General features: G+C 40.8%; 1 protein-coding gene across 1 annotated transcript in view; it reads left to right on the top strand.

Moving 5' to 3' along the window:
• The window catches only part of MYH15 (myosin heavy chain 15), a 90018-nt gene that overhangs the window by 22470 nt on the left and 41530 nt on the right, over positions 1–26018 (top strand). Inside the window, exons 12-24 of the mRNA XM_083438200.1 lie at positions 1860–1963; positions 5591–5729; positions 6492–6610; positions 7687–7836; positions 9056–9226; positions 10318–10497; positions 11508–11640; positions 15673–15746; positions 16667–16754; positions 16901–17018; positions 18227–18350; positions 21412–21548; positions 22032–22287. Coding sequence (XP_083294326.1) covers positions 1860–1963; positions 5591–5729; positions 6492–6610; positions 7687–7836; positions 9056–9226; positions 10318–10497; positions 11508–11640; positions 15673–15746; positions 16667–16754; positions 16901–17018; positions 18227–18350; positions 21412–21548; positions 22032–22287 — 1793 coding nt within the window. The remainder of the gene's footprint in view (positions 1–1859; positions 1964–5590; positions 5730–6491; positions 6611–7686; positions 7837–9055; positions 9227–10317; positions 10498–11507; positions 11641–15672; positions 15747–16666; positions 16755–16900; positions 17019–18226; positions 18351–21411; positions 21549–22031; positions 22288–26018) is intronic.

Here is a 26018-nt window from a genome sequence, read left to right as displayed (position 1 = left end):
ACCCTTAAAATGCCTTTGAGCTTTGCCATGTCCTAGAATCTTATTGGTGCTGGTGCTAAACAAAGAAATTAGCAAAACTTCCCAGGGTATCCACCCCATTGGGTGGCCCTCCTTGCTTGATTCCCTTCCATATATTTTCACTTATTCTTTTTTTAAAAAACCAAAAACCACTTTAATTCAATCTGTGTTTCATTAACTGCTATACTTGGGATCAATTTAATGTGTACATGGGTTCAAATGATAATGCTATATATAGTTTCATTTCATTTTAGAATTGTACACTGCCTTGTAAGGGCATCATGTCCCATCAGGCAGTTTAGAATTCCTTTCAATAAACAAATGCTGGAAACCATGGGAGGTTGCAGTGCTCATGTGCCCATGTTCTGCTTGTGGGTATCCCAGAGGAATCTGGCTGGCCACTGTGAGAACAGAATGCTAGAACTAGGTGGGCAATTGGCCTGATCCAGCCATCTTCTTTTTTTATGTTCTTATATATTATTCTCTTTGAATCTGTAGATAGGGTTTTGCCTAAGACACATCTTTGCCTCGTGACATTTATACATGCTGATTGTGAGTTGATGCAGATTGCTAGAAATCCCCAGCTAGGCAGTGCTTCTTCTAATATAGCGAAGCATCCCTTTATCCATGCGCTAAATTGCTGCTTGGCAAAAGCAGTAATAATCTCATTTGAGTTCTTGTTATCCCGGCAGAGTGGTCCATCTGCTAAACCCTTAACCCAGTTAGCCTTTGCTGTGGTCTAATTAAGGAAGATTAAAGGAACTGTTTCAAAGTAATTTTCTGCTAACAGGATTTGAACGCAAATATTGTACTGTGAAAATGTACCTTCCATGGTGAATTTATTCCTCTGCTACACACGTTTGCAGAGATGGTTGCATGCATCAGTCACCACCCAAATTTTTATTTAACTATTACAATCAGTTGCTCATAAGTAGTCCTACTGAGAGAGAGAAATTACTGTCTGTAATAATGTCTATAGTACACACACATCCTGTTGTCTTAACAAATCTCCTGAGTCTTCCTTTTGTCTTGCTTTTTGGCTAATATTCTTGGCTGTCATTTGAATTTCCAGTGCTTTTCTACAGGGGATCAATGCACTGGAATCAGCTGAGGCTCTTTAGTTGACTTAGAGTTTGTTGGGCCCTGTGCAATTTCTCTTGCCTTTTATCTGTTGCAGAAGAAGAAGGATCTGAAAACAAGGCACTGTATGATACCAAGTTGACCAAGGTGTGAGACTTGGGGGCTTTTGGCCAAGTGGAATTAGCTGTATGAGCACAAGAGCGGCAAGGTGGCACTGTGCAGCAAGGTCCATTAATTTCAACAGGTCTACTCTGAGTAAAACAGAGTTGAATACCACCCTTGATTATTTGAGCACAGAAAGATCATTTGCAGTTCCACCTCAAGATGAAATCCAGGCACTGCAAGATGTCAGAAGTGGATTACTTATTTAACCTAGCAATATCTGAAGAGCAACAAGTTCCCTAGCCCATATCAAAGTGGTTTGTGGTGGAGGAAACTTTTATGTACTTTTGTGAACAAACAGCAGGTTGGCTCAGAAGAAATAATTGTCAGACTTCAAGGGGCGGTGTCCAACTTCTTTCTCCTGGTCTTTCCTGTGGAAGTCATGCATATGGCACTTATAAGTGATCCAATTTAGGAGCTAAACTCTACACATTTCTGCAGGTCTAACTTCTTCCAAAGATATTCCACTGTCATTGTGATGCCACCATAAACCTTGTCTTATGACATTGCATTTATGGGTACATGTTGACTCATGAGGTATACTCAGTAACAGACCAGATCTCAAGAAGAGAAGCTGTTTTAATTTTTCTTATTTGCAGATATGCTCCTGGTGTCAACAAATCCCTACGACTTCCACTTCTGCTCACAAGGTGTAGTTACTGTGGACAATCTGGATGATGGGGAAGAGCTGCTGGCAACTGATGTAAGATATGATTCATTTTGATTAAAGATTGCAAAATCTTGCAAGCCATAATCTGTTGCAGACGTTGCTGTGGTTAGATATTTCTTTTGTTCTCACTGAAACTGTGGCAGCAGATTTGAAGCACTGCACACCCAGCCCATGGAAAACGTGTTGTAGCATAGAGTTGCTGAGCACAACTGTGCTACCAAGTCAGGGCATCTGGTCCATCTCAGTATTTAGGATGCTCTTAGCATAGGGTCCCCTTCAGCCAAACCTCTCGTCTTGCTTTAAGTCTTTCAGAGTAGGAAGACTGGGGAAATGCAGACATAGCCTTAGGGCTATGGTTTGCATTACATTTTGTAGGTTTCCATTAGGTCTTAAGTACTTAGGAAAATAATTCTCTATATGTACAGATATTATAAAAAGCAACAATAAATCTGTGTATCAGCATTAATAATTCTTTAAAACTTGATCTTCCATGGCAGAGACAGTGGGTGGTATCCAACATTTCTGTTCCACAAGGGATTTCCATTGAACATTTGATATAACACAATGGTCATATCATAGAATCATAGATAGCATCACTAAGAAAAACACACCAGGTATAAGAAGTCCATTTTGATGTAGGGCTGTGGTGGGTAATCTCCAGGCCACAGGCCAAATGTGGCCCTTTGGACTCTTCACAGACTATGCCTCTGAGTAGGCCATGCTCTGCAGCCTCCTCAAGTGTCTAGGCTGTGATAATGGCTCTTGCTTGCCTGCCTAGAGGAAGGAGAGACACGTGGCTGGAATGTAGCCTATTGTACAAAGGTAAGAATCAAATCTGTTGTCTCTGATCCCACTCACTTTGCTATCTCTTGTCTTGCCCACAACTGGCATGGAGGCCCCAGAAGGTTGTGTGTAGGCTGAAGGTTCCCCTTCTTGATGTAGATATCTATGTAGAGATCAACTATTTTGCTCATTGTAATCTCTGTAGTCAACCTCAAGTAACCTTTTGACAGTTCCCATCAAATGTGAATGGTGCCTCACTGAGGTACTCTTGGTGACTGTTCCCGAGCTGTAAAATTTCATTCCTCTGGGATTCACAAGATATTGACATCGTTATGTGCACATACCCCATAATGGATTTTTAATGCTATCCTATAATGTGTTTTTAATGCTATTCCCTGCGTTTTTGATGTTCTCAAGTACTTTGTAATACATTCACATTGCACATAATGCATATTTTTGGTTTGGAGAACATAGCAATCCAGAATATTCCCAATAAGTTTCCCCTGATATTGGTATTAAACCATCCATCCTTTTATAGTGTATTTAGGGATTAGAAAGGGGAGGGATCTTACTGGCTAAGGTACTTCTGTATTAACACCCCTCATCTGAACAATGGGAACAACAATTTGAGAGAAAGATAAGCCAATGCAAAAGTCGCTTGCTTAGTATCTATCAGATAAATTATGTTGTTTCCAACAGACCAAGTGAGCAGCAAGCAACCAGAGGACTCAGGCATTTTGAGAATGTAGTTTTGGATACGGTAAATGATCAGATGGTCCTGGTTTCTGCATATGTTAAAAGGAATACATTAGAATAGCCCACATGTGGTATTATACCTCAGTGAAACTGACACACATGCAGGGCACAATGTTTCCAGACCATTGGCAGGATTGTGGTGAGGGCTGAGAGATAGTGAGATTTTGGGTACTCAATGAGAGTAATATAATAACTAAGCAGATTTTTTTTTGGAGGGGGAGAGAGAGAATGTAGTGTTTAAGGGCTTGGTTAGATTCATTTTAGCTGCTGAAAGATTTGTGATAATGGAACTGTGGAAAGAGCAGTAGGACTCTCACGGTACATCTCGGTTACAGTAAATCTTGGGAAATTACCATTGCAGAAAAGTTTATACATCAAATCCATTTCATCAAGGAACAAACAAAGCAAAGCACCTTTTTTATTGTCAATCAGGGTGACTTAAAGCATTATAAACAATATTCTTTATCCCCCCCATATTTTAGTTGATTTTCCAATAATATATATTAAATGGACACAATTAAATCCACACAGTGAGAAAGGGTCCACCCTCCTCTTGCCAGAAGTAAGTGTTCTTGTTCATATTATATTGTATGTTCTTCAATCATATTCATTTACTGTCTATTTTTGTCAATCCTTCAAGCAGGGATCTTCTATATCATATCATCACCATCATCTCCATCAATCAAAGTAGACAAGACAGACACAAACATAGTTCTAACAAGGAGGAAGCAGCCAGGAAGTCCAGATCTGTGCTGATGGCAGCCAACATAGTGTTCTCCATTCCACTCGTGTAAAAAAATGGCCACTAATTGGCACAGAAAGTATCTGGCTTCTTTTCTCCCCTCTATACTGCTACATCATCCTCAAGGAGCTATTCATACATTGCTAAACCATAAATCTAGCCCTATAGACCTTGTAAATTTCACTAAGTTTGGACTATAAAGATTCTCACTCCTAACGTTCTGAACAGACCTGTTGTATTAATATATTTATTCGTCTCCTCAAAAAGAGAAATGAAAGACAAGTGAAACAACATTGTTTATGATGCCTTAAGTCTCTCTGATTGATGAATAAGATAGCAGTGATTGTCATCTTCTGTATTAGTCCCATAGCAAAAAAGAATATTGTTATAGGTCTGGGGCAACAGAATTTGGGGGTGCAAGGGCACCCATAAATGCTAGAGTTAGTGAATGCTAGAAATTAATAAATGGTAGAATTTAGATAATGTCTGGAGTATTGAGGGAAAGATGCCAGGCCAGGGCCTCACTTAGGATAGAAGTTATTAAGAATGGCAAAAGGTGCTGGAAGTGAGTCATTAACCCATCAATAAAAACCATCAACAGGGCAAGAGATTTTCTGACAAGCTCCCACGGTTACCATGGGTGGAGAAGGGTGTATGATTTCAGCTTCCATGACATAGGAAAACAGAGAAGTGGGGGCTGTACCCACAGAATAAAATAGCTGTTTTACATGAGACTTGGGGGTTTTTTTCCTAGCAAGGGTCTTTGGGAAGGAGAAGGGTGGAGCCAGAACTCCAGGCAGAAGCCATGCAGGGCAGAACCATCTTGGCAGGCTGGGACAGAGATTCCAATGCTGCGCTGCTGTGGGAAGCAAGTCCCTCTTGTGATGTAATGCTCTGAACTCTCTCCAAAGTAGACCAGGTGTAAATATGGGTATAATAAACCACATTTCTTCAAGACTGTGCCTTGATTTCCCAGTGGAAACGCAACCCTGGCTGAGCTCCTGGAACCCCTGGAACCTCAAGTAGCAGCTCGGCTAAGATTGGGTTGACGTGTAGCACTATTATGTTCAGCTGTCATGCCATTGCAGTTGTTGGGCTATTTTTTGGGTTGTTGGTTTTATTTGCTTACCTTAAAAATAAAAAATCTCTCTCTGCCTTCAGTAGATTATTAGTGGTAGGAACTATTCTCTGTTTTTGAGGAATAGGGCAGATTCAAAATAAATAGCAGAGGCTTCTTGTTCCTCTAGTTTATTTTTTGAAAGATCAATACCAGAACAAGCACAAACATCAGCCGTGCCGTGAAAGAGCTCTAGAAAATAAAGCTGCATGTTGTTTCACAGGCAAGTGACAAAACGTCCTGTTCTTTTTACTTTCCACAGCAAGCCATGGATATTTTGGGCTTTGTGGCGGATGAAAAGTATGGTGCCTACAAGCTCACCGGTGCCATTATGCACTTTGGAAACATGAAATTTAAACAGAGACCCAGGGAGGAGCAGGCAGAAGCTGATGGCACTGAAAGTAAGCTCTTCCGTATCTGCCCATTCACAATGTTCCATGCCCTGTGTTGAGCTGCAGGGCTGCAAAGCAAGGTCTGTTTTAAATGACTGCAGGGATGTTCACAAGTTACATTCAGTGAGTGCACAATCTGTGTACACAAATAGTTGAGCTGTGCACATGTACAGTTATTCACAAGTAATGTTCAGCAAGTGTACAGACTGTCCACACAATAGTTAAGCTATACATCAAGGGTACAATCTTTCACACAAACTCTTGTACATTTGTAGGGCCAGCTTATACCTGTGTTCATTGAAACATGTGAATAAGCCTTGTTATTGCTGTATGATCTGTATTCAGATCATACATAATCTTCAGGTTTTATTCCTCTCACTTCTGCGATTGTCATTTCCATGTGATTGGAGCAGACATATCATGACACTTCTGTGTTTTCCATGATGTTGATATTACTCTCCTGAGGGGAAATAAATGTCAAAACACAGCAAGAGCAGCAGCTAGACTTTCAGACTCAGGTACTTGGGGTTAGAGAAACACAATGAATTCAGGAAGGATCTATGATGTAGAGGTCTGCTGTCTTTTAAATATATTAAATTCTAGTACAGGGTAGGTGTTAGCTAGGATTTATATAGCCAAGTTGATTTCCATGCTCCATTGTTGCTGTTTAAAAAATGCTAGAATCTATCCCAGTAAATGAGTGATCTGTAAATCTAAACCAGTCCTATCCTGTGTCAATGAACTTGTTGAAATATTGTAACTCTCTATCAGGTGCTGACAAAGCTGCTTACCTGATGGGAATTAATTCCTCTGATATGCTTAAGGGTTTGGTGCATCCTAGAGTGAAAGTTGGAAATGAGTATGTCACCAAAGGCCAAAGTGTGGAACAGGTAAGGAGGTGTTTAAACTACATGAGCCAGCATGATACCAAACCTATATGCTGGGATGGAGAACCATCATTCTTTTGAGGGCTGCAGTTCCCTTGGGAGCAATCTGTCTGGGACTGCATGCTACTGGGGAGCTGAAGCCAGCAGTGGAGCTAAAAGTGGGTGGAGGACTCTTTTGAGCTTCGATTTATGATTTGTCTGACCCTTTCCAACAAATCCATTGAGCTCAGATTGGCTCACAATAATAACAAAGTGTTTAAAATTAGCAAACAACACTTCCAGCATATGAAAAAACAACACAGCATATAAGTGAAGCAAAACAAACAAACTCAAAAAAACAATTAATGCAAGAACTACCGTATTTGGATACAAACCATTGTATTTCTTCAGTACACATTTCCTTACCACATTTCCTCAGAAATAAGTGCTACTGATTTCGATATGGGTTAGTTGGGCTTAATGTAGAAAATTTTAAAACCTCCCACGACAATATCATGAAACAGGGAAGTATGTAGCTGGATTTTCATAAAACAAAACTGTAAATCCAGCTTCAAAGATTCCAAAGCTATATTGAAATCCATCTTGCATGCAGCTGTGTGAGCATATTTATGGCGAGTTGAAACTGCAAAACCTATGGCTTTGGGCAATTATTAAAGCACACATTACCACACTGAAGTCCTTGCCATTGGACAAAGCAGTAAACTATGCAAGTGCAAAAGAAATTAGATAAATTGCATTTGAGCCAATAAATATGTTGCTTGGTGATGAAAAAATATAATTCCTCCTGCAGATTTCATATGTAGCTATATTTATTCCTGTTTTATAAGTCAGGGACTAAGGGTGAGAAATGATTTGCTTTATCAAGGTTGCATAGTTGGATCAAGTATCCCAGATCCAACACCCTCTATACTGAGCTACACTGATCTATGTTTCAGGTCAATAATTGTATGCTAGGTTTAAACCCAGAATGTCAATAGATCTGAACCTGGCATGTAGGATGCTCAAAGAGAGTATCTTCCACAGACATGATCACAAGGATTATTATGGTATTGTGTGATTGTTCTACTTCTCTTCTACAGGTTTCCTATTCTGTTGGGGCCTTATCCAAAGCAGTGTATGATAGGATGTTCAAGTGGCTCGTTACTCGCATCAATAAGACCTTGGACACCAAGTTGCCAAGACAGTTCTTCATCGGGGTGTTGGACATTGCTGGCTTTGAAATCTTTGATGTGAGTAATTGCCTCCCAAAATTTTCATGATAGCAACAAATTGATTTAAAGTAATTATGTTTAGGGAAACTTTTAATGTTTGATGGATTACTGTATTTTAATATTTTGTTGGAAGCCACCCAGAGTGGCTGGGGAAGCCCAGCCAGATGGGCGGGTATAAATAATAAATTATTATTATGTCTCTTAGTTAGAAGATAACATTTGTTGAACGAACCAGTTATCAATGTTGTATTAGCAGGAATGTCACCTCAGATGTTGTTTGACTCCCATCATTCCTGACCACTGGCCATGTTGGGTGGGGCTGATGGGGGTTAGAATCCAACATCTGGAGGGGCACAGATCACACATCCATGTTGTACAGCTTGCTGAGTTTATCAGGAGCAATGAGAACTAGTTGATAATGTATAGGTGTAGTTTATTTATCATTGATAAGAGTATGAGGAACGTACTCCCAAACCCATCTTGGAAAGCAAGGAACTGTAACTAGTATTACGATATTGATCTTTTGGTGATGGTAAGAAATAAGCAGTAGTCAAGTTCTCATACGAAAGTTGCAAACTTATACTTGCAACAGGCTTACCAGTGTTCAGCTGACCTAATTTATTTGATCCACCCAAGGGCAGTAGGAATGCACATATAAATACACACACAAAGGCAGAGAAGATGCACATAAATGTTTAACCACAAAAATTAGAAGGGTCAATGAACTGTAGATAGTATTTATATAACTTAGCACCATCCACTGCAAGGAAATTGCCATAGTTTGGACAAATTTACTTCTCATGTTCTTAGCAAACATCCCCGACATTTGCAGGACTTCAATTCTTCTGTTGCTGGAAAGTGGAAAATATTTGCCTTTTGACAGATACCTTTCGTAATGAGTCTACTTCAGCCTCAATCCAGGAAATGTTCATTAGGCTTTGACTTCAGTTCTGCTCAAAGTTTCATCTAACAGCACTTCCAATGGGACTTAGGCACAAGGGGAACTTCTCTGAATAGGGCTTCAAAAAATATGCCTGGCATATTATGCCTGGCACACTTTGGGAATTCAGTGGCGCTCTTCTATCCATATCTGAAAATTAAGCAGTTGTGTTCTGCACATTAGCACTGAAGTTAGTCTTAAAGGAATTCAGATCATATACTAACAGACTTTACATATATTTGCCTTCGTTCTTGTTCCTCTGTAAATTTAATTTTATGTCTTTCCTCCCCCTCATAGTTTAACAGTTTTGAGCAGCTTTGCATCAATTATACAAATGAAAAACTGCAACAGTTTTTCAATCACCACATGTTTGTCTTGGAGCAAGAAGAGTACAAAAAGGAAGGCATCGATTGGGTGTTCATTGACTTTGGATTGGATTTGCAAGCCTGCATTGATCTCATTGAAAAGGTATGGAAAACATCATTGGGGTTTCTGTTTGATAGCAGGAATGGCTTACCATAAAGACAATGAGATTGGGGTGGATTTAGGAGAGCGTGACTGGTTTGGTCACACTGGGAATGGAGACTTGGGGATGCCACAGGCGGCGCCACAACTATGATGTAGAACAGAAGGCAAGATGCGAAGGGGGGCGAATTTTGGCATTGCACAGGGCTCCACTGAAATTTGAGACCCCAAGGTCTACCAGTGATGTGATGTAGTGACTAGCGTGTCTGACTAGGCCCAGAACTAAGTTATGTCTTTGTGCAGCTGTAAAATTTACTCCTTGACCCATGGGCCAGTCGTTGCCTCTGGGCATAACCTACCTGACAAGCTAGTTTTGACCATAAAATTGAGGAAGATAACCATCTATGCCAGCTTGAGTTCTCTGAAGGAAAGAAGGAATACAAACATACTTTTGAAGATTGATTTCTTCTACTAGCACTATGACAAGCCTAAACAACAGCAATATACCTGGTACCTTTTGATTCTTGATGTTTCCACTGGAGATACAGATATACCTATATTTATTCATTTTTCCATAGTTGCCCATGCTCAGAGATGTAGCAGTCACATTCAAAACAAATAAATCTTCTTGACCAGTTTTTTCCATTAGTTAGGAGAGACCATTAAACAACTTTTGCCCCACCAAGGCAAATGTTGCCTAACAATGCAAGAACTGCAGAAAAAGACTGGGATGGGTGTCAGTAACTTGGCAAGCCACGAGACACAGCTGGTGGTATGTGTTCATTATGCTGTGTAGTAAGTTATATAGACCTCAGCTATTATAACGCTGGGTTGTTTTCTGACTGATTTATTGAGAAAAGTAAGTCAATCCAAGCCTTTTTGAAAACCAAAGCATCAATATTGTGTCAGCAATCTGTATAAAATATAATATTTTCACACTGTGTCGTCAAGTCTGATAGCAGTCTGAAAGAGTAATATGTTAACAGCTATTGGGAGCGGGGAGATTCTGCAGATGCAGTATTCATTCATGCTAACCTAAATGACATCCTTGGAAAACAAAACCCTAACATTTATCTCCCTATTGCTGTGCGTAGCCCTTGGGGATCTTGTCTATCCTAGAAGAAGAATGCATGTTCCCGAAGGCTACAGATATGACCTTCAAAGCCAAGCTGTACGACAATCATCTGGGCAAGTCACCCAATCTGCAGAAACCCAGGCCTGACAAAAAACGGAAATATGAAGCTCATTTTGAACTCCTGCACTATGCTGGAGCGGTAAGTTTTTGGCATTTGCAGATGGGGACAATGGCATTAACCTCAAAGCATGAAGCCCTGCTGGGATGAATGGAGCCATGGGCCAAAGTGGTTGCAATGGCACGAGAGGAATGCCACGCTTTGAGTTTTGAAAAGTTAACTTGAGGGTGAAGTCAGTTGAGCTTCTGAGTGTGCTGGAAGCAGCTTGAAATTATCTGCTTTTGAAACATATGCCTTAGAATTCAACCACAGAGTCCCTGTCTTCATCTCTAGGCATTATTATTATTATTGTCTCTACAAAGAAGGACTGAAACTCAGTGGTAGAGCACATGCTCTGTATGCAAAAGGTTTAATTCATGTCGTCCCCAGGTGGGGCTAGGAAAGACCCCAGTCTGCAATCCTAGAATCAGGAGTGATGGGAGTTGCAATCCAAGAACATCTGCCACCATCTTAGCTAGCCTTGGTGTGGACAAATGGATTAGTAGTCTGACTCAGTAGAAGGCAGTTTCCCATGTTCTAAGGGATAGGAGGAAATGAAAGACTGGGGGGATGCATAGAAGAAAGATGTGGTGATTATTTAGGAAAATGGAGATCTGATATTAAGATGAATATATTACTGGGAAGACTCCTGAAGTGACCCATAAAATCCCCCTTAATTACCTCCCTTCTTTCAGATGTCCTTTGGAAACTATATTGTGCAGACAGACCTTTGCAATATGAATGTTCTCTTTTCAAACCAACCAGTATTTACTGGTTTTTTAAATTATGTTTTTATGTATGCTTTTTGTTGATTTTATTCTTAGATGTTTCTCTTCCATTTTTTTTAATGAAAGTGCGGTTTAGAAATACATAAATAGATAAACCAGAATTTTAAATGGTTATAAGGTAAAAGCAAAAGGCATTAGACTTGATTATTTAATCTGTTTTATTGTTTTGCTTCCGTTTTGTCTGTCTATCATCTCTCTCTCTCTCTCTCTCTCTCTCTCTCTCTCTCACACACACACACACACACACACACACACACACACTAGGTGCCCTATAACATTATGGGTTGGCTTGAGAAAAACAAAGACCCACTCAATGAAACTGTAGTGAGCACTTTTCAAAAATCTTCCAACAAACTTCTGGCAAGCCTATTTGAAAATTATGTCAGTGCTGACAGCGGTAAGTCGAATGACCATTTCCCTTTAATTCCTAGATCAAAGCTTAGCAGAAATGTTGAGTAAATATACCATCTCATGAGATCTGAAGGTCTTGCTGCCTTAAATGTACTTTTTTCCATAACATCTCTGTGGGATGACTATTTCTACTGATTCAAACAGTTGGTGCATCACTCAGCTTTCTTTCTGGCTCAGATGTTGGTACATCACTCAGCTGTAACCATAGGCACTATGAGTTACATTTTGACGGTGCACCCATAAAATGCTTTATAGGTACATCTTTAAATGCTAGACAGTTAGGAATGTCTTTAACACTCCTGATGAATACACCGTTGGTGGGAATGATACTGTGTAATGAGTGAAATAACCTCTGCAAAGAACAGATTGGAGTACTGTGGGAGGTCAGAACCATGAATCATGAAAATACTGGAAGTAGCAAATGTATATTACAGACATGCCCCCCACTTATGTGAGATTGACACACGTGTGACCGCATATATGCATGGCGCCAGGAAATAAATAAATAGATATATTCAATCCAGGAAATGGCGGAAGAGTTGGAGAGTCCTTGTGGCTCATGAGGACACCCTCCCCAGAGCCCAAAGAGGTCTTCAGAGAGGGTGGAGGAAGCCCCAAAGAGACTGCAGGCACAGCGGGGCTTTGTTTAGGCTTCTGAGTCTCCCCGCCTAGCAGATGATGCGTGCGGTAGCCACCTCTTTTTCGCATCCTCCAGCCTCTAGGCATCCCCAGAGCTTCAACTCTAGTTGAAGAGAGTTGTGCTGAGAGGCAGAGAGAGCTGGAGGGCAGAAAAATGGGCTTTTTTGACAGCTCCCTACTTACATTATTTTCACTTATGTGTGCGGGCCCTGGAACATAACGTAAATGGGGAGGCACCTGTACTACGCACAAATAGTATGTATTTTCCAATACATTGGAATTCTATATCCTAGTTGGGGCCATGTCATTTTTCAGTCACGGCCTACTTGGGCATGAATGCTCCTGTGCTCATCAACATGGACACAAGGATGTACCAATTAACCTCTTCCGCTAGTCCTGAAATGTGAAAAGCATGACCATTTGTAACAACAGACTCTTTCTGCCCACAGCTGTGCACATGAAGGCTTCTAGGCTTCTGCACCATTGGGAGCCCATGTTTTGAGGAAACCTTCATACGTAGTGCTATACGTGTGAAGGCTCCACTGCCACAGGTGGTTGTGCTCTTTGCGCAAAGGCTAGAGGATGAGGCTGCTTGAAATGTCACCACTCCCACAAAGATGAACATAAGAGCCTGAATGCCTGCACACGGCTTCTGTAGGGGTTTGAGTGGGCACATAGTGAACTGGTTCTGTGAATCAGCAACCATGAGCGCAAGTTACTGCCCTGAGCACAAGTAATGTGTGAGCTCATTGCACCTCAGCCCAGCAGTTGATGCTTATTATGGATGCTATGGAAGAATGGTTATATGGATTGGAAAGAAGGGGCAGTATCCAGCTAAACCCTCCAGAACATCTTTAAGGGGCACATGGGCAGAAGAGAGGGAGAGGAAGCTTTGTTGTGTAACAAGGTGGCTGCACTAGGGGAATTGTTTACTTGGCTGTCACCCAAAGTTTAGAAATGAATAGTATGAAGTGTTTCTTTGTAGATATAGGCTATGTTGTGTCACTTATTGGAATATAAAGCATTTTTAAAAATTGCGACACCCCACCTATCTTTTATAGTATAAAGTAAAGTAAATGCAGCTTCAGGAAATAAAAAATATTGTGCACCTGATAATTAAAGAAAATGGTGGTTCTCAATATCAAATCTTTTAGTTTTGAAGGTTCTGCTCCACTGAGCAGAAATAATTCTTAAATAACCGCATTTGCAACTGTCCTCTTTGGGCACCGCAGCAATTTGCAGGTTTCCATAAAATGATGTTAAATAAGTAGGAGTGTGACTCATTACAGAGATTTAGCTGTTATATCCTACAGCCACAATCAATTTACAGAATATTTATTAAGAACCTCATGTGAGTAGATGTAGTTGTCATGAATCATAAGAGGGTGTCTGGAAGACGCAGCCAGAATGCAGGCTCCATAACGCAAATTGGAGAAGGAGCTGAGCCAAAATAACACAACCTGCCACTTGCACATCATTGCAGGTAACTAGGAATCGTCATCTTGCCTGTGGGGATTTTTTGTTGTTTTTTTAATCTGCCACGGAATGTTATTCCTGGGACTTGTTATGCGGTTTTCACACTATGTCTGCCAAAGGGCATGGCCGTCTTAGTAGCAACATGAAACACATGGCACAACTCAGGTCTTTTTTACACGGACGCTTACTATCAGGAGAAGCTTCCTAATGCCGAGAGCCGTTCTGTATCAGAACCAACACATCTGGAGCTGGTGAGGTCTCCTTCCCTGCTGGCTTCAGCAGAGGCTGGACGGCCATCTGCCAGGGATTCTCTAGTCGCATCCTGCATTGTTGGCCCTACATGGATCAGGGGACTGGACTAAATGACCCTCAAGATCTCATCCAGTTCTGAAATGTTATGCTGTAGAAAATAGCAGGTGCCCTCTCAGATTCTTTGCAGGTCTTCAGAACTGACTCCAGTTAGTCCCATGTGCAGTATACCTTCAAAGCGGTGTCATACCACTTTAAACAATCATGGTTTTCCCCCCAAAGACTCCTGGGAACTGTAGTTTGTTAAGGGTACTGAGAGTTGTTAGGAGACCCTTATTCCCTCACACAGAACTGCAGTTCCCCAAGTGGTGAGACTGTCAATCCCTCTTCCTTTGGAACTCGGGGAACTCTAGGAATTGTAGCTCTGTGAGGGTGCATATAAGGCGACATCACACTAACCCGACAAGAGTGTTTGGAGCATGGCCAGGGTATGCTTAGAGGATGATCAGAGGATACTTTACAGCACAACAAGATAATGTTCTTGATGTTATCTGTAACCCACACATGGTGTTAAGCACCAGAATATATGGCTGACCTATTAAAACTGCCTTTCCTTTCTAAAATGTTCCTTTGGACACTTTTCCTATGACATAATATTTACCTTATAACCAAAGCAAATGCCTCATGGAAAGTCCCCTCCATGAAGTTCCCCTTATTAATCAGTTTAGATGCCTATATTGTCCCTGGCCTACTAAGCTTGGGAGCCTTATGCAAGCATATTAGGGAAAGTCATACATTGCAGACAAAGCCAGAAAGTCTCTGGGTGGAATTCAACATTCCCTGTACGAGGCCTCCTCTGATAGGGTTTGGTAAGTGAATCCCTTCCAATGTATGGATCCCATTCTTATGGAGAATACCCAGAAAGCTACCAAGTGGCACAGGAACTAGTATTACTGGACAGTTGTTAAAGCCTCAACACTATGGAAGGACTCACAGTTGCCTGGAGCCCCCATTGTTGCTTCTTGCTGCCATTGCCTCTTGTTCACCTGATGGCCCAATTCTCACGGCTGCCTAGGCTTATAGCTCAGTGGGAGAGCATCTGCTTTGCATTCTTAAGGGTTTCAGTTTCAATTGCTGGAATTTCCAGATAGGGCTGAGACTATCCTAGTCTGAACCCTTAGAGCAGAGCTTTCCAAACTTTTCATGTTGGTGACACACTTTTTAGACATGCATCATTTCGCGACACAGTAATTCAATTTTACTAGCAAACCAGAGGTTAAACTAACACCTTTCCAGCCCTGAGAGGAGTGTGGGGAGCATTTGCGCGACACACCTACACACTGCAGCCGACACACTAACATGTCGTGACACACTGTTTGGAAAGCTCTGCCTTAGAGAGCAACTGGTAGCAGTGCTGGATTTAGGATGGTGTGGGAGGTTCCTCCATACAAGGAAGAACACAAGGAACCAAGCCAAGGGGCCACAAGAAAGCTGCACCGCAGCTTGTAGCAGCTGAAAACATCACTGGACCCACATTGCTGCATATGGCTTTGCAGAAAGCCATTGATAAGCATGCAAACTGTATTAAACATTTCTGCTTCATGTCAGTGCTGTAATCAGTATTTAACTTGGTTGCTCTGTCTTTTTTTTTAAGCACAAGCTGATAAAGGTGGAGAGAAGAAACGCAAGAAAGGTGCTTCCTTCCAAACAGTGTCATCCATGCATAAAGTAATTTTTCATTTCTTTTTTAAATGTAACCTGTCTGTTGCCTTTGTCATTTTACACCAACGAGCTGGAATATTCCTAACAGAGAACCTAAAATATTAGAAACAGGCCTCCATACAAGACCTGATTGTCTAGCTTCCTAAGTCATTAGCTGTACATTTTATTGATTTCCTCTTCTGATTCAGCACTTGAAACCAGATGGGTAAACTATATTCAGCTGTCATAGCTCATCAAGGATGGGGTTCAATACAACCACCAACGCATCCAGGAGGACTTCAAAAAATTACAGGGTTTTATTACATAAACTTTAAGGGAATAGAGTGATCTTGTTAACCTTTAAGGGACCATAACAGACAAACGGTGGCAACTCTTGCATTAGCAGCAACGGTCAAATATGACTAGCCCTCTAGAAGTTGTATCCAAAACTTAGCAGGTAGTTGGCATGGTTGAATTTGACAACATCAATTGCTTATTTTGGGATCGGGATCAGAAGCTACAGTTTGATACTGGCACAGTTTAATGAACCATAGTTTAAACTAACCACAGTTTGGTCCTCTTGAGATGTAACTGCGAACTGTGCTTAATTTAAACCAAGACCTGGGTGCTTCCAGCCTCCTTCTCATGACTACATCAGATAGGAGGTGAGGAGAAGCAAGTGCATGAGCAAGTTCATTGACGTAGCTTAAACTATGGTTTAGCGTGACATCCAAACCAGAGCAGTGATTGTGAAGCAAGTGTACTAAGAAGTAACCAGGCATTGGGAAGTTGTGGGCAACAAAGGAGCTACAGTAGTCTCAGTGTATGTACCTGCCTATTGAATCACTTCTTTATCCCACGGAGATGGGTGGCTTGCTCATCAGATGCTTGTTGTTCTGAAATGTTCCATGATTTTGCTTGTTTTAATCTCCCTTTCCTCTCCAAAGGAAAATTTAAACAAACTGATGACTAATCTGAAGTCCACATCTCCCCATTTTGTGCGCTGCATTATTCCCAATGAAACAAAAACTCCAGGTAAAGCAAATCCAGCATAATTTTATTGGCTTTGTTACATTTCAACGATGCACTTTTCTTAGGTCTCACAATACAAATCATTATCTCCGGTGACGTGTGATGAAGCCACCCTGAAATAAAATCCTTACGCTGGGCTTTCTTTCCAGGTGCTATGGACCCTTTCCTTGTGCTTCACCAGCTTCGCTGTAACGGTGTCTTAGAGGGAATTCGTATTTGCCGCAAGGGATTTCCAAACAGGGTTATCTATGCCGACTTTAAACAAAGGTATTGTGAAGATCAGTGGCCTAGCCAAGTTCTTACTTCTTTTGATCCCCCCAAACCCAATAAGCAACCTTCCTTTTTAATCCTCTTAATTCACTTTTGGGTGGCTTTTTTTGTTTACTTGATTGTTCTTTCCGCAGCTGAGCTGAATCAAAAATTTTGCACATGCTGGCAATTTGGCAGATGTGTGGATTTTGGCCCAGAAATTTATTTATTTATAAAAGTATTTCAAGACCACCAGTTCATACTGGGTGTTATGGAAGTTCAGCTGCCTACCTACTTCAACTTCATTTAGGCCAGGGCTTTCTTTTGGTCCAGCAACTGTTAGCATGCCTGCCTGTAGCTTGTGAAATGCATGTTTTTGAACATGTACTTAGCATATGTCTCTTTGCCTCCAGCCACTGCACACCTGGGAGTTGGGCAGGAGGGTAAGAATCTAGACAGGATTGTGCCTGGTTGCCTCTATGTTGTGGTTTTTTTATTTTAAAAAATCAGGGTTATCTACCCTTGTTTTGAGGAAACAATTAAATGTCAACGTTTGTGCCATTCCTTTTGGAAAAAGGAAGTTGTCAGTGTTTACTGCTTCTGCTGCTGCTGCTGCTACAGCTATATAAATCTTCATCTGGAGAGAGATAAGCTCATTCTGTTTAGATTCCGGAAGGAGAAATGTTTTTAAGTTTGTTTTGTTAATAGCAATGCTATTACAGGGAATATTTACGACCCTTTGCTGCTTTAAATGCTTTCTATAACTTAAAGTTACAGGGCAAAGTTTGCTCAATTGGCTGTTGGGGTGAAGCCTCGGAAGTTCAAAGCTGTCTCCTTTCACCCTAATCTTCCTTATTTTACATTATTATCTAGCTAATGTGTTGGGGGCTGGATTAATGAGGGGAAAAAACAAATGACTGCTCTGACTTCACTGGTTAATTGGGTGCATTAATTGAGGAAGGGCCATAGATCAGTGGCAGAGCATATATTTTGCATTCGGAAGGTCCCGTGTTCAGTCCTTGGCATCTTCAGTTTAAAGAAGTAGGTAGCAACTGATGAAAATGGCTTCAGCCTGAAACCCAGAGAAACCCCCATATAATGGGCAGAAAGGCAGAGAATCTGGTATTCTGTCTGACATACCTCCTGTATTCCAGTGTAAAGAGAGGCATAGCAACCTGGTCCAGAGGTTTCATCTGCTTACACATTTTTTAATCTATTCTTGCCAGGTACCGCATTCTGAATCCTTCTGCAATTCCCGAGGACAAGTTTGTAGACAGCAGGAAAGCTGCTGAAAAATTGCTCGCCTCTTTAGATATTGATCATAACCAGTACAAGTTTGGACACACAAAGGTAAAGCAATGGTTTCAATCTTTCCTTGAGCTCAGTTAATCATCTGAGAGAATCTGATGCTATAACACTGTTGAAGGCCTGGATGGATGGATGGATGGATGATCACTAGAAGATCAATATACACTATTCTGTCCCATTTAAGAAAGAGTGGTGGTTGTGGGCAAGTAGGAAATGACATCTGGTTAAAGAGAGGCTATCATCCTATAGCTACTTACCCAAGGATAAAAAACAAAACTCATTGGGGCTTACTTCTGAGTAGCCTTGTATAGAATTGTGCATTGATTAATCACAAGTGTTAATCAATCCCATACACGTTACATCAGTTAAAATAACAACATGACAATCAGAAGTGGAAATCAAGAAGGTAGTTCCCCACAGATGATGTGTGGCACCTAACACATTACACCAAATTGAGGTTCCTTGTGTGTCATTATTCAGCTTTAAGCACCCAGGCCAAAGGGCAAGCCAAACAAATATTCAACAAGAACAAAGATCAATGCAGGTAGAAGGCTAAATACAGAGATCCCCATGGTAATAACTAGGCAGGGTGGTCTACCTATTAAAACAACCAGATAGGTTGGGCCTTCCTAGTCCCCCTGAATTCAACCCCTGAACAATAAAATTGCAGCACGACTAACAGTCAGCACAGCCAGGCATGGCATATAAAAACAACCTTAAAAGCAAAAAAATTACCTGGCAAATGGCCCCTGGAGTAAAACAGTCTTCACTAAGTGACAGAAAACAGCAAGAGAATGGCACCACTGCCATTTTCTCGCTTCCGTTCTGTGTTGTATTTATGTAAACCACTTAAGATTTCTACTGAAATATAGAACAGTATACAAGTTAGTTAAGGAAATGAAAGAGAGGGGCAAATGGAATCTCGTGTGACAAGTGTTCCAAAGCACACAAAGAAGCCTATCTAGTCCATGGGTAGGCATACTAAGGCCTGGGAGCCGGCTCCAGCCCAATCACCTTCTAAATCTGGCCGATGGACGGTCAGGTTATTAGCGTGCTTTTATATGAGTAGAATGTGTCCTTTTATTTAAAATGCATCTCTGGGTTATTTGTGGGGCGTAGGAATTCATTCTTCTTCTTCTTCTAAATATAGTCTGGCCCCTCACAAAGTCAGAGGGACAGTGGGCTGGCCCCCCTGTTGAAATAGTTTGCTGACCCCTGATCTAGTCACCATTGCTGCTTTCACATGCAGCTTGTTTGGCTTATTGGAATTAGTGTGCAGAGAACCTGGGCTCATGCAAGGAAGTTGGTTTGCAAAAGGAACCCCATTTCAATAAACCTTAGCCAGAAATGCTGTTGATTTTCATGGGCGAAGTGTTCTAGTTCTGTGCTAGACACTATATGGTTGGCCGTAGTGAGAAATGGGATGTTGCACCAGGTGGGCCTCTGGCCTGATCCAGTCAGTGGTTGACTTTGGGCTCTCAAATTTCATCAGTGCCCTGTGCAACACTAAAATTTGGTGCCCCCTGCAGTCCAACACCGGGGGCCCCCCTGCAGCTCACACCAATTATGCTAAAACTGCCTCTGGATCCAGCAGGTCTCTTCTCATGCTAAAATCTCTAGCACTGTTCAGAAAACCGATGTGAAGAAGTAAGGGAAACACCTTTTCTAGCACTTCAGATTAAATGGCCAGAATAAATGCACCCCATAATGTTGAATGTCAGATCAAATTATAAAACAGGAAGGAAGTAGATCAGAAATACCACCAATTGTCTACCACCCAAGGATATATAATTCACAGCTCTGATTGTACCTGTAATGCGTCAATTGCCATTCATCATTACTAATAGCTAGATTTTTCAAAGGAATTGATGTAAAAGAATAGAACTAATTGCCACTTTTATGAATAATATTTTTTTTAAACCTTGCCAAGGGTAGAGACATACCCCCTAGCTTTCAAACATCCAGATATGTCTTTATTCTTTTTCTTTGACTTTTTAAAAATATGGCATGCTTTTTGCAAGGTAGAGTATTGTAATATAGGGTAGATATAGAATAGTCTGTCGCTATTTTCAATTGCATACTGGTAAGTTCAGGATGCACAATTATAGTTGATTGGGAAGCCTTGTGCAACAAATCTGCCCCCCCCCCCCAAACCAACCCCAGACTTTTTGCAATAAGGAAAAGGGTGGTATAATTCACTGGAAAGAGTAGGAAAACAGTTTGATGCAACATCATCTGATCTCCTGGTAAACTAAACAGAATGGATGCTCATTAAATAGCCAGTGCTGTCCAATCTCTCTGCAAACACATCAGGATGAGAGTTTAGTAAACAGGTCATCTGGAAGCATTTACAAAATAACATGCATAGAGCTGTAGAAATTTATGATGCAATCCTACATTATATATATATATATATATATATATATATATATATATATATAATTTTTATTAGTTTTTTTAACATATCATTTTCAACAGTAATTAAACATACTTTTACATCTTATTCAAATTTTTGACTTCCATCAATCCTGTCTGAAAATTTTCCAATCTAATCTCTCAGTATGCATTTCTTATCTTCCCTATTGCATTTCAAACTCATAACCAAAATCTCTATCTTTTTCTACTTTGTAACACTTTGTATATTTCTCCTTACAAAACTTCTTGTAGTCCTACTAGCGTAATTTGTTGATTACAGTTGCTCTTCAAATAATTCATATACTTCTTCCAATCTTCTGTAAATCTCTGGTCCCACAGGTTTCGAATCCTGCCTGTCATTTTGTCCAATTCTGCAGAAATTTATGATGCAATCCTAGCCATGTCTGCACAGAACTAAGTGCTACATATTACCAGGAAAGGGGTCAGTGGGTAGAATTGGAGCTTTGAGCTGTTTTGAGGAGCAACAGAGCACACAGGACACTACAATGTCACTTCACCTTCCCTTGGTACAAGATTTTACACTATTCAAAACCAGCCAGTATAAGTTGTGTCATTAGTAATCTGACCCAGTTAGCACTGTTGTTTTGGAAATCTAAGATTGAATTGGACCATATTACATGTCAAGGGTTTGTTGAATTTGTAAGTCTTAGGTTCATGTACATTTCAGGTCTTCTTTAAGGCTGGTCTTCTGGGACATTTGGAAGAAATGAGGGATGAGAGATTAGCCAAGATTTTAACACTAATTCAATCAAGAGCCCGAGGCAGATTGATGCGCATTGAGTTCCAGAAGATCGTAGAGCGAAGGTATTTATGTATGGACTGCTTATGTCATAGTAAAGGTAAAGGTAAAGGACCCCTGAAAGTTAAGTCCAGTCACAAACAACTCTGGGGTTGCGGCGCTCATCTCGCTTTACTGGCCGAGGGTGCCAGCGTTTGTCTGCAGACAGTTTTTCCAGGTCATGTGCCCAGCATGAGCAGTGCACGGAAACGCCATTTGCCTTCCCACCTATTTATCTATTTGCACTTTGACGTGCTTTCAAACTGCTAGGGAGCTTACCCTGTCCTTAAAAATTTGGACTGGACAGTTTTCAAGAATGCTACAATGATTACCCGTCCAAATTTGGGCCCCGTAAAGTATCTGCGCCAAAGAGTTGGCTTGAAAAACTTCTAGAGCTGCTGGGATGTATTTGCTGCCCTGTCATGGGGCTCCCCCCATAGATAGTTTTGCCCCATTACAGAGATCCTATGAAGCATGCTCAGGGGAGTGTCTTATTCTTCTTAAACCAGGGATGCCCTGCTTGTGATCCAGTGGAATATCCGAGCTTTTATGGTTGTGAAAAACTGGCCTTGGATGAAGCTTTTCTTTAAGATCAAGCCTCTGCTGAAATCTGCAGAAACTGAAAAAGAAATGGCCAATATGAAAGAAGAGTTCTTGAAATTAAAGGAGGCCCTGGAAAAATCTGAAGCCAGGAGGAAGGAGCTTGAAGAAAAGCAAGTATCTCTGGTGCAGGAGAAGAATGACCTGCTTCTTCAGCTTCAGGCAGTAAGTGGACCAAAATTTGTTGTTGGAATATAGACCCATTTGGGGCCAACAGCATAGGTGACTCATCAGTTGCAAAGTACGAGCCTCACTTTAAAGCTGAAGAATCACACTTTTTAAAAAACAACAACGTGGTGAATACAATTCATATAACATTTTATTGCATGGCACTTGCTATGAATCATAAAGTGGAATGAATAGTGAAACAGAGCTCTAAAGACGTAGCCCGAGCAATTATTAATATGCTGCTCAGTATCTAGTAAAAATAGAATCTACAGGCACTCGTGTTGTTTACAAGAACTGGCTCTGACTGAGAACAGATTGCCAAACATTTCCGCATTTGGGAGGATGGAACAGAGAAGATAACTTGAACCTTTCCAGATATGCCAAGGGGAAAACAAACACTTTCTGTTTGATTTGACTCGTTTGCTGGTGGCCCGGGGCAGTGGTCCGTATGCTGTAGGTGATGATGGCTCCAGTAGAAATCAAGGGAGGGGTTGCCAACAGGTAACCTCAGACTGAATCTTAAATAGAAATATTACGCAGTTTGGGAGGTTAGCTCTGCCCCAGGTTATTACAAATTTATTTGGGATGCCTTGTAGCAAGGAATTCATAGATGAAATGAATAAATAATGGAAGCTTTTTTAGTTCAAAGGGGCTTGCCTGTTTTCAAGACTGTGGTTCTTCTGGAGGCATTAGAGTCATAGGATGACAAAAGGTCCTCTTCAGGAGTTGACAGAATGGACTCCTCCTCTGCTGGAACTTCCAGGGCAGTGGGGACTTCCAAGGTTGGCTCAGAGGGCAATTTCCCTCCAAGGACCCTTTGTTCCCCGATGAGGTGTCAAATCAGAAGGTTATAACAAGTAGGCAGAATATCACCCCATAATGTTAACAGCAGCAGCACCAGCAGCACCATACTGAATTCACTAGGGATAAATAAAGTGTTGCACACCTCCCAAATCACCAAGCAATGCAAGATTCCAGGGGTTCTGTGCAATGAGGGACAGTGGAGACTGTGGTGTTTTTATGATATATGGTTTCTTTACACAGTATTAACTTACAACATCAACACCCCATAGCTTTCCCTCTAGCCACAGCCTTGAATTTAAGCAGACTTCTGCTTGCTTCTAGTCCAGCTCACACACAACTCTGACTCTTGTGCTTCTCACAACCAACCAGGTGAGGGAGGGGCCCCCACTCATTTGCCCTCCGGCACAAAGCCACTTTCTTATGGTAACCCCCCCCCCCATATTTATGGGCCCTTGGCTGCTTCATTCAACAGTAGGATCCTCCATTATATGTTAATCCTTGCTGGATCCAGGAATAGAATTGAATATTGCTTTTTAAATACCAAGGAATTAATGCAAGATAGCAAAGGAGCCCCAAAATGGATAGAATAAACCTGCACTAGGCACTTTGAAGAGCTCAGGCCAGCTTCCAGATTAAGGATGGCTCCAGCAACATAACCAGGATTCCCAAATATTAACCTTAAAAAAAAGTTTGAGTTCCTTCAGATGAACTCTTTATCAATTTCACTTTTTCTGCCCAAAGTGAAGTAGTAGAATTGACATGGAATGTCCTTATCATTCAGCCTGGACACTGAGATCCAGCTACGGGGGCCTTCTGGCAGTTCCCTCATTGCAAGGAATGAAGAGGGCCTTCTTGGTGGTGGTGCCCACCCTGTGGAATGCCCTCCCGTCAGTCGTCAAAGAGATAAGCAATTACACAACCTTCCATAGACATCTGAAGGAAGCCCTGTATCAGGAATCTTTCAATGTGTGATGTTCTGTTGTGTTGTATACCCTGTTGGAAGACACCCAGAGTGACTTGGGCAACCCAGCTAGATGGGTGGGGTACAAAAAATAAATTATTATTATTGTTAGAGTTCGTTCACACATTCCACCAGGAGGCATCTGTTTAGAGTAATCAAGTGAGGCAAAATCAAGAGATCACATACATGTGTGAAACAGCCCCAAGTCTACGTGCAAAGTTAAATTGACCAAGCTGCTTCACGGCACTCCAAATAAAAAACAACCCTAAAACTTAACAAAACGATGGGACATTGCAGTAGAACTTGCTGTAATAAAGACCATAATTTTATTTTATTTTATTTTTAAAAAGTTGTTATATATATAATTCCCCAGTGATTATATTATATTACACACACACACACACACACAATTACACAAATTAACAAAGGGGCACTGTCAATTATGCCACTTCTCATTGGTGGTGTAACAGGGATTGCTCCATAGGTCCTTGTGACAAACAGACAACCATCACATTACGATCTCAATATTTAGGAAAGAATAGCAGTTTTTCTAGTGACTAAATATTGCAATAGGAATGTTTAGAATGTGATTTTCTAGCAATAGATGTGCTGTCTTGAAACATAAACTCCAATTCTCCTGCAAAGAAACAAGCAATATGCTTGCATTTATTATATTCAGAGCAATCATACTGGAAAGTCTCTTTAAGACTGTGGACATGTGCAATGGGAGATGTACAAACTACCTAGGAAAACCATGATAATATGTAGAAATTAACAAAGGGGCACTGTCAATCTTTTGATCTACAAAATCTGGAAGAAAGAAGTTCTTTTTATATTACAGTATTGCAGTTCATAATTAAATATTCAGAAAGTTTCTTCCTCACAGTAAAAGACAGACATTAGGAACATTCATATTCAGTTGTGAGATGTCAGCGTGTATATTTTGTATTAAATTTAGACTTCTCGGGAATCTTTATCTCTAAATAAGTACATTAAAAGAAAATAACAATTGCTTTCCATAATTTGTTCAACTAAGGACTGGCGTCTTAGTTTTGCTTCGCATTAGTTTACATTACTTTACATGCAAATAAAAGAACTGCAATACTTAAAAGGCTTGGATATAAATACTAATGTTTTTCATCTATATTCCAATCAGTTGAGTTGGTTACCATGGCAAACCACTGAAGCAAGGAGATGTTAAACTTGGAGATGTGGCATTTTACATGCAATTTGCAAGCATGCTGTTGAACTAGCAAAGAAATTATCTGAAAAGATGACAAGGAATGCAGATTTTAAATTTTTGAGAGCTTACAGCACATTCCAAACTGAGTGACTGTTTATTATTAGTACACAGAATGTTTTTAACACATAAAGTGGTTTGTAATCACCATCATGTTCATCTTCCTAAATCCCTTGTGGGACACTATTATTTTCATTCAAAAGATGAGGAACTGTGGCTGAAACAGTCAATTGAATTGTTTCCAGATGGCAGCTTATTGTGCAATCAGTGTTACTCATGTACACAAGTCTTTTTCAACATCTAACATGACAATGTTGTCATCAGAATGCCAGGCCATACCTTAATAATAATCAGTTTCCCCTTTCCCATAGAAAATCCATAAAAACAACCCATTATACTGTATATCTGCAGTCACTATTAGGGTGTAAACTCGATTGCGTGTTTTTTGTGGTGAGAAGTTTGTCACATGGGTGGTGACATTTCCGTCAGTGGCCTGTAATGCAAACCCCTACTGCCATTTGCTCCTCACCTGTGAACCACCTAGCTATGTTGTTTACGACAACCTACAGTCTGAGTGTGCTTATTTCCCCTAATTGCTGCATGCTGAAGGCACTTTCAGATTTCAACAACCAAGCCAGAAGGAGCTCTTCTCTCAAGATCTCCACACAGAACGTGTGGGATTCTGTCGGAGACTGTAATTGCAATGGTCTTAAAAATATTATT

The sequence above is a fragment of the Podarcis tiliguerta genome (genome assembly GCF_965153285.1).
Source record: "Podarcis tiliguerta genome assembly, chromosome: 4".
In the NCBI taxonomy this organism is placed as follows: domain Eukaryota; kingdom Metazoa; phylum Chordata; class Lepidosauria; order Squamata; family Lacertidae; genus Podarcis; species Podarcis tiliguerta.
The sequence above is the reverse complement of the archived record's forward strand: the minus strand, read 5'-3'. Positions and strand labels throughout refer to the sequence as shown.